Source organism: Lepidochelys kempii, chromosome 18, assembly GCF_965140265.1.
Source record: "Lepidochelys kempii isolate rLepKem1 chromosome 18, rLepKem1.hap2, whole genome shotgun sequence".
In the NCBI taxonomy this organism is placed as follows: Eukaryota; Metazoa; Chordata; order Testudines; family Cheloniidae; genus Lepidochelys; species Lepidochelys kempii.
This window is the reverse complement of record NC_133273.1, coordinates 17122049-17138185: the sequence shown is the minus strand read 5'-3', so window position 1 is coordinate 17138185 and position 16137 is coordinate 17122049. Positions and strand designations below refer to the sequence as shown.

Below are 16137 nucleotides of genomic sequence, written 5' to 3'. Positions count from 1 at the left end.
ACTTTAGATAAGCTATTACCAGCAGGAGAGTGGGGTGGGAGGAGGTATTGTTTCATGGTCTCTGTGTATATAATGTCTTCTGCAGTTTCCACAGTATGCATCCGATGAAGTGAGCTGTAGCTCACGAAAGCTCATGCTCAAATAAATTGGTTAGTCTCTAAGGTGCCACAAGTACTCCTTTTCTTTTTGCGAATACAGACTAACACGGCTGTTACTCTGAAACCTTTTCCCATCCTAACTCAATCAAGGTCCAACCCCAAATCTGTGACGAAACCATGGCAGCCCTCCCCAAATGCTGCTTTACCTGTACGGGTCCAGATTGCAGAGAGTAATGGCTGGAAACATCTTGGGCTCGGAGTGCACAGACATGGTCATGATGACGGGATAGGTCCAGTATTGGCTGAAGAGAAGAGCGAACTGCCAATAAAGCATTCCGAAGCTGGCAAGGAAGAGCAGGGTCCAGAATGCCGTCTTCATCCGGTTGCTGCTTGAGCACACGAGGCGGATAGTCCCGTGGATGGTAGTGTTCTTGCAGAAGAACTCAAACATGTCCTTGAAGGAGCTGTAGAACTCAATGAGGCCTTCGTCCCCCATCTCCTCATTCACCCACTCTTGCTCCATCCTTTAAGTCTGTTTTAATTCAAAAAGAAAACAAAAGGCTCTTGTCAGCCCATAAGAACCAACAGGTGCAGGCTAGCTCCCCCTCTCTCCATACCATGCAGAGAATGGGTTTCACCACTGCCACGTAGGTGAAAGGGCTTGGCGCTCACACAAGGAACACCCAAAGTTCTCTTTGTCCCCAGAACTTGGACACTGGGAACTACTTAGCTGAGAGGTCGAGTGTTCTGGGGAGTACCACGCAAATGAATAAAAACCCAGGTGGTCTCAGCTGGATACTGACATTCCCGCGAGGACATTGGGAACTGTTGCAAAGCTCTCGGGAGGGGAGTGTGCAAATACGTCTGGTGCTGCAGACAGAACCAAACGAGAACTTTCCCTCTTTCTCAGTAAAACTCAGGCCTCCGATATACACTAAGCAATGTTAACACTAAAGGGTGGGGACAATCCCCGTTGTCCCAATACATATTAGAGGATCAGGGATTAAACCTGACACGCCATGCACATCGATGGAGCGATATAAATAAATGAATAATAATTAATACAAGCATTGAGGCATTGGGTGGTTTAAGGTCACACATGACCTTGACCTTGCTCAATTCTCATAGTTTGTATTATTCTGGAAGTGGTGCTGAGCTGGTCCCCTGAAGAATTAGCAGTGGGAAGAGGCCTGCCCCAGCGAATGACTTTGGATGTGTTAGCAGAGGACTGGGTGGTATCTTCCCCGCCCCCCACACTGTTTCTTTTTTAAAAAACATTTTAAAGTGAATAGAATGCTGGTGAACGGTCCCGGAGAACAACACACTCCGTTTATACACAGGCCAGGGACAGCGTGGCTCCCCCCAGACCTGAAGACACCACTCCCAGTGGGAAGAGAGAAAGTTTGGTCTCCAGGTCTGATTCAGTCCTCGGTTTCGCTGCTGAGATTGCCAACGCAGGGCCCAGTCAGGGCTAGCTGCGGCAGTAGCTTCTGACCATTCATTGGAACTTATTCCATGCAAGCCACCAAATCACCACTAAATGGAAGCAACTTTTGATCCCTACTACCAAAGGCTGGATTTGAACTTGTGATTTGCAGCCCATTATCAATCCCCTAAGCCAGCCAATAGCCTATAACTCTTTTTCTGCCAAATATATTTTAAGCCCTCTCCCCCAAAAGAAACCCCGTGCCCTTTAGGATTGGCAATAGAAAAAATGGATACGGTAGGCTCTGTTTCAGCAGAACCCCGCAGTCTAGAGAAGGAAGGGAAGAAAAGCACCCGCACCTTGTACAACACCACAGAGGGAATTTCCCTCATGAAAATGCAATTGTGCAAACTGGAATTTGGCTGAAGCACGAAGGCTAACAACCCGCTCATAACAAAAATGCCCTGGAATCTTTAAGTGTCCATAGATGGACATCAGGCTTCATGCTCATGAATGCGTCACTGATATCTCTGCTTGTAGGTGTCCTTAGTGGACACACATCCTCAGCTCTAGGTTGCTCCCCGCTGTGCAGACATGGCATTGCAGGGGACTTTGCTCCGATCCCCTCTGGGCTTTTACAGCTCCGGTGACCACTCCTGACTTCCCCTTGGGGTAATCCGTGGCCTAACCCTCCAATCAAGTAAAAGTCTAACCCCTTTTGGGGTAGTATGACTAAGTCTGAATAAAGATTCACGCAGGTCTTCCAATTAAAAGCCTTTCCATCCCCTCAGGCTTAACTAAAGCTCCCTTATTGTAGCCTACCTGTTCAGCCCCAATCCAGGGCTTCTATCCCGCAGAGACCTGTCTCCTCTGCAGTCTACAGCTGAGATCCCTCCGTCTACTGATATAGCTTAGCTCCTCCTCCTCTGGCCAGGAGACAATTAGCTACTCACCCTCCAGGTGCTGAGCTTGATTGGTTGGGTGCTTTCCCTTGCCTTGGGGGTTAAGCCTCATCACACCCCTCCACCACTTTTCACACCAAGCTGGGGCACTGGCCTAATACCAACCTACTGGAATGAGTGCCAACTACTGAATGAACATCAGCATCACTTTCCGTAGGAGCCAGCGTCCCAACGTTACACCGTCCCCTCTCGGAGTCAGGATCTATTACGCTAGTAAGATAAGAGGTTGCTGGAGGTGATACTAAAAGTTTCACTTTATTTAACAGAGGTTATAAATACAAACATTACAGCAATTTTGACGTTGACACACCAAGCATACAAAAATGAGGGTGGTGTTTTTATTATTATTAAAAAAGAACGGCTGGAAGCACTTTCATGTTGATCAGTCCTTCCAAGCACTACCAAAGCACTACCAAATACACTTAGAAACACATCCTTAACTGGGGTGCCCGTTGCTCAGAAGTGAGGTGGTCTTAACTACATTGACCTTCACTCCAGAAGCCAGAAGGGGTTACTGCTGCCTCAAAGTACTTCCGTTGATTTCAGTAGGAATAGGAGCACACACACCCCAAGCAGGTCAGAGCGCACACACCTTCTGAACTGGCTTAGTTTTAGGGCAGCAAGAAAAAACAAAGAAAAATGGATCTAAGAGCCATGTCTGAACACTCTATTATTACCAGGTCTCTTTTTTTCCAACTTGGATTACTTTTCCTATCTCCACAAAGCCAGTAACATAAGCCAAGTTTGACATTTCTGGCTGTCGAGGTATACAAGCAAAACACTCAATTGGTACAGAAAGGGAAACCCGAATTTTGTCATGTTTCCAAAACTCAAAAATGACTGAAATGACTTTGCTCAAACTTCCTAAACAAATTCATCTCTGGACTTAGGGCAAGCAAAAGTCTGAACGTTTCAGTTTGGAAGGAATTAATTAAAGAAAGGTCTGAGCATCTGAAAAAAGGGGTGGGAGGGATTAGCACAAAAATTGCAATTTCACCTTTAACAACATTTGCTACTGACACATACCTCGTTCTGCGTGTACCGTATATTTGTTATCTCTGCAGATATACAAGCGTACCCAACTGCAGCACGGGCAGCTAAAGAATGCTAGTGGCTACAAAGCTTTATCTATTGACATTATTGCAGAAGGCTTAATCATTACATGTTGCTGTTTACACTCGAATGCTTTTCAAGACAAAAATACTGCACATGACAAGACTCTAAAAATAAATCAGTATTAGCCCTGTTGTTGTGCGTTGCTACTTGTTCTGGTAACACAACGAACTTTTGCACTTAATTTTATTGGTCCCCCTTCTCAGATTCAATCCTTTATTTCCCTGTATTTTTAAACATGATGTTTCTCCAGAATGTGGAAGAAACCCAAAGAGAAGCTGCATAGCACATTGCTAATAACATGGAATTATTTCAGTAAACACTAATTGTCGTCTAAGAAAGTCTTGCTTGTGATGGTTACTTTCAGTAAAGCAACAGTCTATTATTTGCTCAAGTGTCAGAAAATTCTCATGCATGTTATACAGTCAACTTGAGTTTAAAATACAACAGAGAAACACAGAACACACAGTAGAGACAAGAGATCATTCAAGTGCCCCTGTGTTAAACACACTCCTTTCACATACGAAGCTATGAATATGAAACACAGGTATGAAGCTTCAGAATAATGAATTTCAGGGTTGTCACTGACAAGTTATCAAAGATTCTTACTTTGCTTTCTGAGAAATGGCTGATGATTTCATATAATTAGTTTTTAAATAGCTCATGAAAAAACACAAATGCATGTAAAGCTATATAGGGATTATTCCATATATATATAGACACACACGCTCTTAGCTGCTATGGTGATGAATGTGGTATAAGAACCTACATAGAATAGAGTCTGTTGCCTGTTGTATTTTCTTAATATTCCCAGGCTGTCTTGCCTTGTTATTAACATTGCAGTTATAGTTAGACAGAGACCTAGCAGTGTGTTTAACAAGGATGATGCAGAGCTGTCAATCTTTGCAATAGCAATCATCAAAAGTGACAAGTTGGGAAGAAGATGCCAGTTCCCAGAAGAAGTAACGTTCCTTGTAAATTAAAAAAAAATTGTACCTTGATAAGTACCCATGTATTGTCCTGACTGCCAAAATATATTAATTCAATGTTCAAACATATACCTTGAAAACATATAGTCATATATATAGATAGAGCATGGTAATATATATAGCTGTAAGTATTTCAATTATTATATGATATATTTACACATTTAAAAAACTAAGACTCACTGGCAAAGACTTCATTTCTGTATCTTGGTCATAGCTATGTCTTTGTAGAGTAGTTTTTGCAGTAGACATTAAACTGCCTTCAGCTTTGTCCTGAGCAGAAGGCAAAGCTTTCAGTTTTTCCTTTATAACTGGACATAAACTGGGAGCTGTCTGGCCTATGTAGATAAAGGTGATGACATCAAAAGGGGCTGGGACTTCTTAGGATGCAGGGACGTTGGAAATTATTCAACTCATTTTTCAAGGAATAGGGAGTGAACGAACTGGAAGAACAAGTCAACCCCCAAGGTTATACTGGGCTTAAATAAAACTATACGTGTTTCTTAGGGTTACACTCATTTTTTTCAAACACATGTTTTTATAAATAGTCATTTATGTATTTGTAATAGGAGCCTAGAAAATCCCTTCCTACTCCCCACAAAGCTGAACAAAACTCTAAACAATCAATAATGTCCCACCCCCGGCATGTCCTTTTCGCCTCTCCGTTATTCTCTGTGGCTTGCTTTATCACTGATTATTAAATCCATTATGGCCTTTGTGGGCCAGACCCATGGCTGTGCTTGAGGAGTTTCACATGCGATAGCAATTTGGAAGGTTGAAATTGTGCTCTGCGGATTTTTCCTCCAAGACCCTGCGTTGATTTTGTAGACTTGCTAATTAGGGTACTGAGAGGCTGGGTGGGGGAGGGGAGGCATTTATTTACTTAAAGGCTAGTGAATCGTTCCTCATCAGTGCGAGGAAAAACCCTCTCTTGGCAAGAATTCTACTAACTTTAGGAACAGATCTTTAGGGGAGTGGGGGCATGGTAGCTGAGCTTGTGAGCCTGCTAACTTTGGATTGCCTCCTTCAACCAATTAGAGCACCTGCTTTTGTGACCCTCCCCATTTAGCTCCCTTTCCAAGATCAAGAGCCTTTTATAGGATGAATAATACAGCAACAGATTCGACAATCCTGATTATGCATTCACGCCTTGGCCACTCACAGAGGTGTTTCAGACCTTGAGGCTAGATGGAGCTTCGCTTTGCAAAGCATTGCCACAGAAGCCTATTAAAGCACAGAGTCCTGCATATGAAAAGGTCCGGTTCTCTGGATGCGAGGAATACACTGATCCATTTGAGGAGCCGCAGGTTTGGCCAGCAGAGCATCACCCCATACAGTCGCTCGCAGCACTACGGGAATGCAGCCATTCTGCCGTGGACCAAAAGGCGATCGACAGTTAAATTCCCATGAAATAAAATCTAATTCCATCCTATTTGTGCATTTGTTTTTGTACGGATGTTCCTGAGTGCTGGGGCCTTGGTAGCAGTGTTATAGAAAATATAAATGGAAGCTTTTGTTCAGGAACGAAGATCTAGAATTTACATGGCTCCCTGGGCCAGATCCCCTGGCATCAACCAGCACAATTCCACTCAAGTCAGTGGTATTATGGCGATTTAAACCATCTGATGACCTGGCCCTCTCTCTCTCTTTCCATGATACGTGCATTGTGCAATAGAAAAGGACAACAATAAATCCTGGACGATGCAAATATTGCACAAGGAGTATGTATGATACACACGCTGGGTTGCTTCACTCTGGCTGCAGGCCTTGCCATTGTGAGGCTCCGGCTCTGGCAAGACATCAGAACGAAAACTTCTGAACTGGCTAAGAACATTTCCTGTAGGAAGCAAATGAGTGGAACTGGATACACAAGCGATGCTGCCCCTTGAGCAAGATGTCATCATGCAAGAGGGTGATGTCTCTCCATTTGCGCCCAGCTCACATGGCACGCCACATCTCGGGAAAATCCAAACCACTTGGACGGTTCAAACAAGTCACAGCCTGTTCGAACGCTGGAGACAAATTATGCGTGCAGCCCACATGACCGTGCCATCAAGGAGGGCTCGTTAGAGCTGCTGGTAGCGCTTCAGTCCTCCAAGAGGGACTGGACTGGAAAAGGTCTCATCTTCCCTGAATACTAGCTATTGTACTGGGAAAAGTATGTTGTACATTCCAAACAGATGCAGCAAGAGCCGCTGCCCACTGCTCACAGAGGCACTCCCATTTATGTTTCCTCGACACTATTCTTTAGGCTCCCCAGGGTGCTCCATTGGCCAGAATTTAGCCCCCAGTTTGGCTGGATGCAAACAGATCCCACATTTAACTGACCAGGACAATGCACACTAGCAAAACAAAGGGAAACTCTGATATTTGGCCTCTAAAATATTCAAGCCTTTGCATCACTACCCAATATTGAAGGGATCTGTCCATACCCCACCTCTGCCCTTTGCTGATCACTAGCCTTGAGCATTGCATGGGCTCAGCACTGGCTTGCTTATTAACATCATTCATCCTTATGGAAGTGAGCTGAAGCATAATGATTTGGTAAAATTACACCATAAGAACACAGAGCTGGATACAGATCTGTGTTAATATTGGTGCAGACTCAGATCTGGAACTGACACCATAGTCCAGTGCTAAGATCACTGCCTGACTACAGAGACTAAAACTGTAAGCTGAGGGTCCCTAAGCTCCTTGCAGGTGGCCATGTAGGTTAAAGTGAATGACAGAATCATTGGACTGGAAGGAACCTTGAGAGGTCATGTAGTCCAGTCCCCTGCACTCATGGCAGATAAGTATTATCTAGACCATTCCTGACAGGTGTTTGTCTAACCTGCTCTTAAGAACCTCCAATGATGGAGATTCCACAAGCTCCATAGGCGATTTATTCCAGTGCTTAACCACCCTGACAGTTAGGAAGTTTTTCCTAATGTCCAAACTAAACTGCCCTTGCTGCAATTTAAGCCCATTGCTTCTTGTCCTATCCTCAAAGGTTAAAGAGAAGAATTTTTCTTCCTCCTCCTTGTAACAGCCTTTTATGTATTTGAAAACTGTTATCATGTCCGCCCTCAGTCTTCTCTTCTCGAGACTAAACAAACCCAATTTTTTCTATCTTTCCCTCACAGGTCATGTTTTCTAAACCTTTAATCATTTTTGTTGCTCTTCTCTGGACTTTCTCCAATTTGTCCACATCTTTCCTGAACTGTGGCTCCCAGAACTGGACATAATACTCCAGTTGAGATCTAATCAGTGCAGAGTAGAGCGGAAGAATTACTTCTCATGTCTTGCTTGCTACACTCCTGCTAATACGTCCCAGAATGATGTTCACTTTTTTCGCAACAGTGTTACACTGTTGATGCATATTTAGCTTGTGCTCCACTCTGACCCCCAGATCCCTTTCCTACCTCGGCAGTCATTTCCAATTTCGTATGCGTGCAACTGATTGTTCCTTCCTAAGTGGAGTACTTTGCATTGTCCCCATTGAATTACATCCTCTTTACTTCAGACCATTTTTCCAGTTTGTCCAGATCATTTTGAATTTTAATTGTATTCTCCAAAGCACTTGCAAAGCACCTGCTTGGTATCGTCCGCAATCAATGCTCCTTCCAAGGGGCTCAGGCACATAGGGAAAGCAGCCCTCAAATGATCATTTTTCATTCTCTAACTTTCCTTTCTAGATGGTGCATGTCAGATGGAAATTGGCTACATCCTTGTGATGAGGTGTCTACTCCCACACAGGACTGGAAAGGGTGAAAGTGGCCAGGTAGGCCTATTAACTCCACAAGCTGCACCTGGAAAGGAGAGTCGGGGAGCAGGGAATTGATTGCAAGCAGGTTCAGCTATGCAGGAACAGGTAGGGCCTATAAAGCCAGGAAGCTGGGAACAGACAGGGGCTGGTGGGAAAAGGGCAGTCACGCCCTGGGAAGAAGGAGGAGGAGGGTTTGGGCTGGTACTAGGGAGGGGAATCAGGAGGGGTAGGAAACAGTTGAGGGAAGGAGTAGTGAGGCCTGGGAGAGAAAAGCCCAGAATTTCGGGAGTAGTCGGCGGAACCCGGAGTAGTGGCCGGGCCTGGATTCCCCTAGCAGCCAGAGAGGGTACGGAAGAGACTGGCTTGGCAGTGAACAGGAAGACTGCTTGGGAGTGACAGAGAATTGAAGGACTGTACCCCGGAAGGGGGGACCTGGCCAGAGGGCTAAGTCATGAAGAGGCTGCTGCGGTTCCTCGACTGAGAGAGAGGCTGAGAAAGAGACAGAGTGATCGCGTGCAACCATGAGAAGGGGCATCGATCTGATGAGCTAATCCCCAGAGCAGCCCGACTAGCAGTGAGTGGAGCCCCCCTCCCACCGTCACAGCCCTCCGAAGAGGAAATTACTCTCATATTCAGCCATATTAGCTCCAACTCAGCTAAACAATACCAGACAATAGTCAGCAGATTGAATATTTTGCTTGCCTAGCCCTAATAACCGTTTGCTCTCAGCAGCAGCCTGGAGCTGAGAGAACCCAGCATAGAACTGTGTATCTGTGATGTCATTTGGCCCATCCCTCTGGCCAAGACTGGGGGGTTCTCTACAGCTCATTTACTAATGTTTCATTCAGTCTGGTTTTAAAATATCCAGAACAAGAGATACCACAAAGAACAGAGAAAATAAAGTTGATGTAGGTCTGACAGAGCCGATTAGATTGGTTTTCTCCCCCCACCTAAATCAATCCCTCTTGCCCACAAAGCATTTTGGACTTAATCTTGCAGCTCGGTGGGGAATTTTGCTGTTGACTTCAGTATAGGTTAGGCCCCTTTAGTAACCTTTTTTCTGCTCTCCCTTCAGTTCCAAGATCTTTCTTGCATTGAGGAGCCCAGACTGAACTTGCAGCTTCCAAGATGACATTCATTGGCTTTTTTGGTGCCATGTCACATTGAAAACACCTATCAAGGTCTTACACATTCTCCCTCCTGCTTGTGGGCCCCTGAAATAATCCTTGATTTTACCATGACTTGCTTTACTTACATCACTCGATTCCATGCGGTGGACAGTACTGAGTGGTTATTCCTCAGAATGCTCCGAGCTACTCTCCACCCTTCTCCCCACATCTTTGCTCCTAGCTTGTGGAAGGCAGCATACCAACACTATTGTCTTGAGCCAGGTTTCCTCACAGTGAAATCAGCACGAATTGCCTCTTCTGTTTTTGCAGAGACTCCATTTACAGTGCTGGCTTCTTGGTCACTGGTTGTGCCGGTGTGTTCCTCCTCAGCAGAAGACCTTCCCTGGGCAGCTAGGATGAAAGCCTCCATGGATATTTCCTCTCTACTCTTGCTGGTTGGCTATCCCATGCTTGGACTCTGTCTGTCACCCGCTAAGCTTTGCTCGATGTGTTGTCTCCCAGTGAAAACCCTACCATTGGAAACCCTCCGCCTTCTTTTCCCAGAGAGGAAACAGATTTGCACTTCATACGCCTGCTCCTGCATTGGAGAGAGGAACCTTATTCACACTTACATCTTACTGAAGTGCTCACCGCATGCTCAGTGCTGGGTGTGAGGCAAAATAAAGACAGTCCCTGCCCTGATGAGCTTTCAGACATTGCCCAACTTCCACAGGGCTGCCTTTGATCCTTCCCCAGCCATTCCCTCTCCTGGCTGGTGTTTTTTCATGTGCCTTCCTCCCATGCTGGAATCTCTCAGGGTTCCAGCCTGTCTGCTTCCCAGAATTTCCTCTGGGAACTCCGGTGCTTGCTGCTCCTTCGCTGGTTTGGCGCTCTGAGAACACAAGTTGTTTGAACCTGCCTTGCCTCCACCTCCTTATGATCAACAGATCACAATCCCTCCCCTTCACTCAGCCCCCACACAGAAGTTTCCAGTGGAGAAATGCAGCCATAGACAAGCAAAACCTTAATAAACCCCAGCTCACCTGACAGTCATCTGCAGACACTCACCTGTCTGAATAAGATCTCAGCAGTTGCGCCTCTCATTCCTCCTGAGCAACAGCTGTTATTTCCCCTCTTCCTGCTCTCTGCGCTTTGTGTTCCTTTCTCACAGGCCTTTATACCTGCCTCACCTCCACCCAGTCATTACCAGTATTGGGTCATCACCCCAATCAGATATCCTCTCCAGCCATGCTCAAGTACAGTATCTGCAATGGTTACTGTAATCTTTTGGGAATGCTGATGTTACCAGGTCTGGCAGAGCGAGAAGAATGCTGATCAGTGCTCCCAGCCCGCAAGACCCAGCCAGCAGCCTTTCAGTCACTGACTCTGTCTCCCTCCTACTGATCAAATTATCCCAGCAGCTACCTTCTCCCAGCCTCCAGGGGAAGGAATCGAGATGTTCTATGGCTCTCTCTGCTGGGGACAGGAGTGAAAGACCCTCCTCATGGCTGCCCCGCCTCTGCATTGTCCAAGCTGTGGGAGCAAATGTCAGACACATATAGGAGAGGAACAGAACCTGAGTGCCACAAGCAAAAAGGAATCACTGGAATTATTCAAGCATGTGATACCAGCAACCTCCGGCTCATTCCTTAGGAACCATTGGTGGCAAAATTTGCAGATGGTACAAAACTACTCAAGATAATTAAGTCCCAAGCAGACTGCAAAGAGCTACAAAAGGATCTCACAAACCTGGGTGACTGGGCAACAAAACGGCAGATGAAATTCAGTGTTGATAAATGCAAAGTAATATACATTAGAAAACATAATCCCAACTATACATATAAAATGTATATGACGGGGTCTAAATTAGCTGTTACCACTCAAGGTAGATCTTGGAGTCATTATGGATAGTTCTCTGAAAACATCCACTCAGTGTGCAGCGGCAGTCAAAAAAGTGAACACAATGTTGGGAATCATTAAGAAAGGGATAGATAATAAGATAGAAAATATCATATTGCCTCTATATAAATCCATGGTACGCCCACATCTTGAATACTGTGTGCAGATGTGGTCGCTCCATCTCAAAAAAAGATATATTGGAAGGTTCAGAAAAGGGGCAACAAAAATTATTAGAGGTATGGAACAGCTGCCATATGAGGAGAGATTTATAAGACTGGGACTTTTCAGCTTGGAAAAGAGACGACTCGGGGGGATATTTTAGAGGTCTATCAAATCATGACTGGTGTGGAGAAAGCAAATAAGGAAGTGTTATTTACTCCTTCTCATAACACATGAACTAGGGGTCACCAAATGAAATTAATAGGCAGCAGGTTTAAAACAAGCAAAAGGAAGTATTTTTCACACAATGCACAGTCAACCTGTGGAACTCCTTGCCAGAGGATGTTGTGAAGGCCAAAACTATAAGAGGGTTCAAAAAAGAACTAGATAAATTCTTGAGGGAGAGGTCCATCAATGACTATTAGCCAGGATGGACAGGGATGGTGTCCTTAGTCTCTGTTTGCCAGAAGCTGGGAATGGGCGGATCACTTAATGATTACCTGTTCTGTTCATTCTGTTCATTCCCTCTGGGGCACCTGGTGGCATTGGCCACTGTCTGAAGACAGGATACGAGGCTAGATGGACCTTTGTTCTGACCCATTATGGCCGTTCTTATGTTCTTACAGCAGATGCCAACAAGAGGAAGAGATTCTACAGTGCAGCTACCATGGAGGAGGGGAATGAGGAAACTATGTACTAAGGGTGTAAGGGAAAAACACAGTAATTAACAAAGCACTAAAGGGACTAACTATTTAAGGGCTGTGTTGTGTGCACAGACACCACAGACTAATGCTTTTGATCCACAGGGTGACCTGTTTATGTTCAATGGGGACATTAAACTTTCATCAATGACCTCTACAAGATTCCAGCAGCACCGTCCCCGAACCTTCCCCATCACAAGATGTCCTATTTGTATCTGAGTCTATAATTTGTAAAGTCCTGGAGTCTGGAACCATACTGTCCTATATGTTTGGACAGTGCTGAGCACACTATTGGCATTCAAACCTTTCAAGCATACTAATAATTACCGGGGGGTGGGGGGGACGGACCTTTTGTAGTGATAATCAAGGTGTGCCATTTCCAACTGCTGGAAATGGTCCACCTTGATTATCACTACAAAAGGTTTTTGTTTTTTGTTTTTTTTCCCCTCTCCTGCTGGTAATAGCTCACCTTACCTGATCACTCTGGTTACAGTGTGTATGGTAACACCCATTGTTTCATGTTCTCTGTGTATATAAAATCTCTCCACTGTATTTTCCACGGCATGCATCCGATGAAGTGAGCTGGTAGCTCACGAAAGCTCATGCTCAAATAAATTGGTTAGTCTCTAAGGTGCCACAAGTCCTCCTTTTCTTTTTGCAGATACAGACTAACATGGCTGCTACTCTGAAACCTCTTAATTAGGACATCCCCAAAAGAGAGCATCCTGGTTTAGCAAATGTCTTGAATCGGAGAAGAGGTCATTCTGTAACCTGGATCTCTTTGTTTAAAAAACAATCAATTCAATCCAAAACCTTATATGTAAAATTATAAGGCTTGACCCAAAACTAGAGCTTTGTGAATACTGCACAAAGTGTTTGCCAAGTTTCATTAAAATCCCAAAGGGGTGTTTGGTTTAGTCATGAGTGATTGTACACATGAGATTTGTTCTCAGGGATGTCTGGGGAATGCTTGTTCACATGTAAAGCAGAGTGTTCATGAATAAACAAGAGGATTTGCTCTTAGTCATTTGCTGGTCATTATTCTCATGCTTGAAAAGTATCAACCAATCAAGAAACAAAAACAACACCATGTGACTTCATTGTCTAATCCCATGCCGTGAATAAGGAGCACTGAATATTCCATATGAACAGTTCATGAGCAACTTTAATTTTTTTTAATATCCTAGTCGATGAGTGCTAACGAACCAAAAAATTAGGAGTGGTTGTTTTCACATCGAACTCAGTCAATCAGCTCAATACAAAACCAAGCAAAGGCAGGAAATTTAGAGTGCTCTAAAACTCTGCATTTAAGGGCTAAGCATCTGTTGTCCAAAAAGTATCTTGGCGCCCTGCAGAAATGGCCTTGTTTCAAAAAACACTTCATCTGAGGTGGAGTAGGAAGGAATGTCTGGTGGTTAGGGCACCGGCTTTGGGCTTGGAAGACCTGGCTTCCATTCCTTACTTTGCCATGGACTTCCTGGGCAAGTCACTTAGTCTCTCTGGGTCTCAGTTCCCCACCTGCAAAATGGGCATAATAGCACTGCACTGCCTCATCGGGTGTTTTGAGGATAAATACATTAAAAATTGTGAGACGCACAGATACTATGGTGATGGAGGCCATGTAAGTACTTGAGAGAAATAGTCTATTTACAATAACGAGCAACGTGTGCCCTCACAGCACTAGGATTTCCCTGTCCGCCAGAGTTGCATGAGAAGAAGCAATGAGGAGGGGGAAAAAACACTTGAAAGTATACACGCAAGGGAACACAGGCAGAGTCTGTGGCATGAATGGCAGCATGGTCAAGTGACCTAAACAAAGGCCTGAGAACCAATCAGTTCTCAGATGCACTCCCTGGGCAGTCTTGGGCAAGTCATTTCCCCTCTTTTTGCCTCTCTTTCTCCATCACTAACATAGGATAATGACACCTACTTTGCAGGAGTGTTGTTGTGAAGATTAATTAGTCAATATTTACAGTGCTTTGCAGATGTAAGGTGGTATGTAAGTATTTGTTATTATTGCTGGTTTGGTGTTGCTGGTTAATTGCTTCAGTGTGAATAATTGCCACTGTAAAACACTGAAATAAATAAAAGGCTGCTTTTTTAAGATATAACCAGCAATTCATCTCTGTTGACTCCTGGGCTAAAGGCCCGGAGCTTAGAAGTCTGCGTATATTCGAACAGCTGGCTAAACACTACTGAAACCTTTCACCTTCATACTGCTGTTGGCTTCTTCCACCACCTGCAAGAGTCCCTGGGACAAATCCTTGGCTGGTGTAAATCTCTCACTCTCATGGACACTCAACCTCTTTCCACGTGTCATTGTCCCTGTACTGGTGTAAATCAGGATCAATGTGATCCTCAGCCTGATCCCACACGAGGGCCCTTTTACACGGTTCCGGTTGCAGTGCTTCTGCTCATAGACCTTAAAATTGGTGCAACTGTAACTTACCCTCCCTTTACATTGCCAGAGGGGTGTAAAGGAGCCTTTGTGTAAATAAGACTCAAGGGTCTTTTCTGCCTTACCTGTGCCTTCTAATTTCTCCCTCGCCATTGGCAGGATGCTGTAATTCCCTCCTCACAGCAAAGCATTTTGCTGCTGTGTACTGTCACTTAAGCCACATTTTGTATTCTTTCATTTTGAAAAATGTCTTGGGATAAACTGTACGTGGGTGATGCCAGGCACGATACAGCTGCATGGATCTTGGAGCACTCTGTTCTCCTCCTCCCCCCCCCCCCCGCACCTCTCCTGGTATTCCTCATTGGAGCCTTCCAGTTAATTCTGGCAGCAATTAGTTATAAGCAATTACCAAGCACACGTTGCCTCTGACTTAAAGCATGGGTATTGTCTAATTATTATTGTCTTTGACATAAGGCCACAATGCCAACTGCACATGGGCCTCAGCCCGTGAGGATCAATAACACTATGACCTGGACTGGCTACACAAGTCCTCCTTTTCTTTTTGCGCATACAGACTAACACGGCTGTTACTCTGAAACATCTTGTACCAGTAGCATTTAACCACTCCCCCTCCCGAAAATAATATGGGACGTCTCTGCTTGCGGGATTCTCCACTGCCCTATAACCAGCAATGACAAAAGAGGTCAACACCAGATGGATCCGCTCACTATGCCAAAGAACAGTCCTGAAGGGGACAGATGGTTCTTTGCTGTTAGGAGAATTCTCCTCCCTATGTGAGATGACACCGAATGCTATGGGCATCAGACTCTTCATTACATGTTGTTGTTTCTGTTTAATGCAAGATGGAGGCTGGGACACGGTTTTCATTATAAAAAGAAAAGGAGGACTTGTGGCACCTTAGAGACTAACAAATTTATCGGGTAAGGTAAGCTATTACCAGCAGGAGAGCGGGGGGAGGGAGACCTTTTGTAGTGATAATCAAGGTGGGCCATTTCCAGCAGATGACAAGAACGTCTGAGGAACAGCCGGGGGGCCGGGGGGAGGGGGAATAAACATGGGGAAATAGTTTTACTTTGTGTAATGACCCATCCACTCCCAGTCTTCATTCAAGCCTAAGTTAATTGTATCCAGTTTGCAAACTAATTCCAATTCAGCAGTCTCTCTTTGGAGTCTATGGCAAGATTTTAGGGCATACTGGCCTATTTTTGGTCATTTGTAATGCATACATTTATTTTTAAGATGCCCAGAAGCCTTGTGAGCATCAACAAGTTCAAAGTATTATTCATAGGCTAGCTCCAAATAATCTCCCTCTTACCCACCATGACGTCTGCAAGGTTTCAGCACCTTTCAGGGCCTGTGCCATCATCTGGGGTTTCAGAGTAACAGCCGTGTTAGTCTGTATTCGCAAAAAGAAAAGGAGGACTTGTGGCACCTTAGAGACTAACCTATTTATTTGAGCATAAGCTTTCGTGAGCTACAGCTCACTTCATTGGATGCATACTGTGGAAAGTATAAAA

General features: G+C 44.7%; 1 protein-coding gene across 2 annotated transcripts in view; it reads right to left on the bottom strand.

Moving 5' to 3' along the window:
- The window catches only part of SCNN1D (sodium channel epithelial 1 subunit delta), a 41971-nt gene that overhangs the window by 15159 nt on the left and 10675 nt on the right, over positions 1–16137 (bottom strand). Inside the window, exons 1-2 of one of the 2 annotated variants that reach the window (XM_073316430.1) lie at positions 4769–4889; positions 305–630 (exon numbers count right to left, since the gene is read on the bottom strand). In XM_073316430.1, the coding sequence (XP_073172531.1) occupies positions 305–621 (317 nt within the window). In that variant the 5' untranslated portion in view covers positions 622–630; positions 4769–4889. Of the gene's footprint in view, positions 1–304; positions 631–4768; positions 4890–16137 lie in introns of those variants that run through there. The other variant, XM_073316431.1, reaches the window with a different exon arrangement.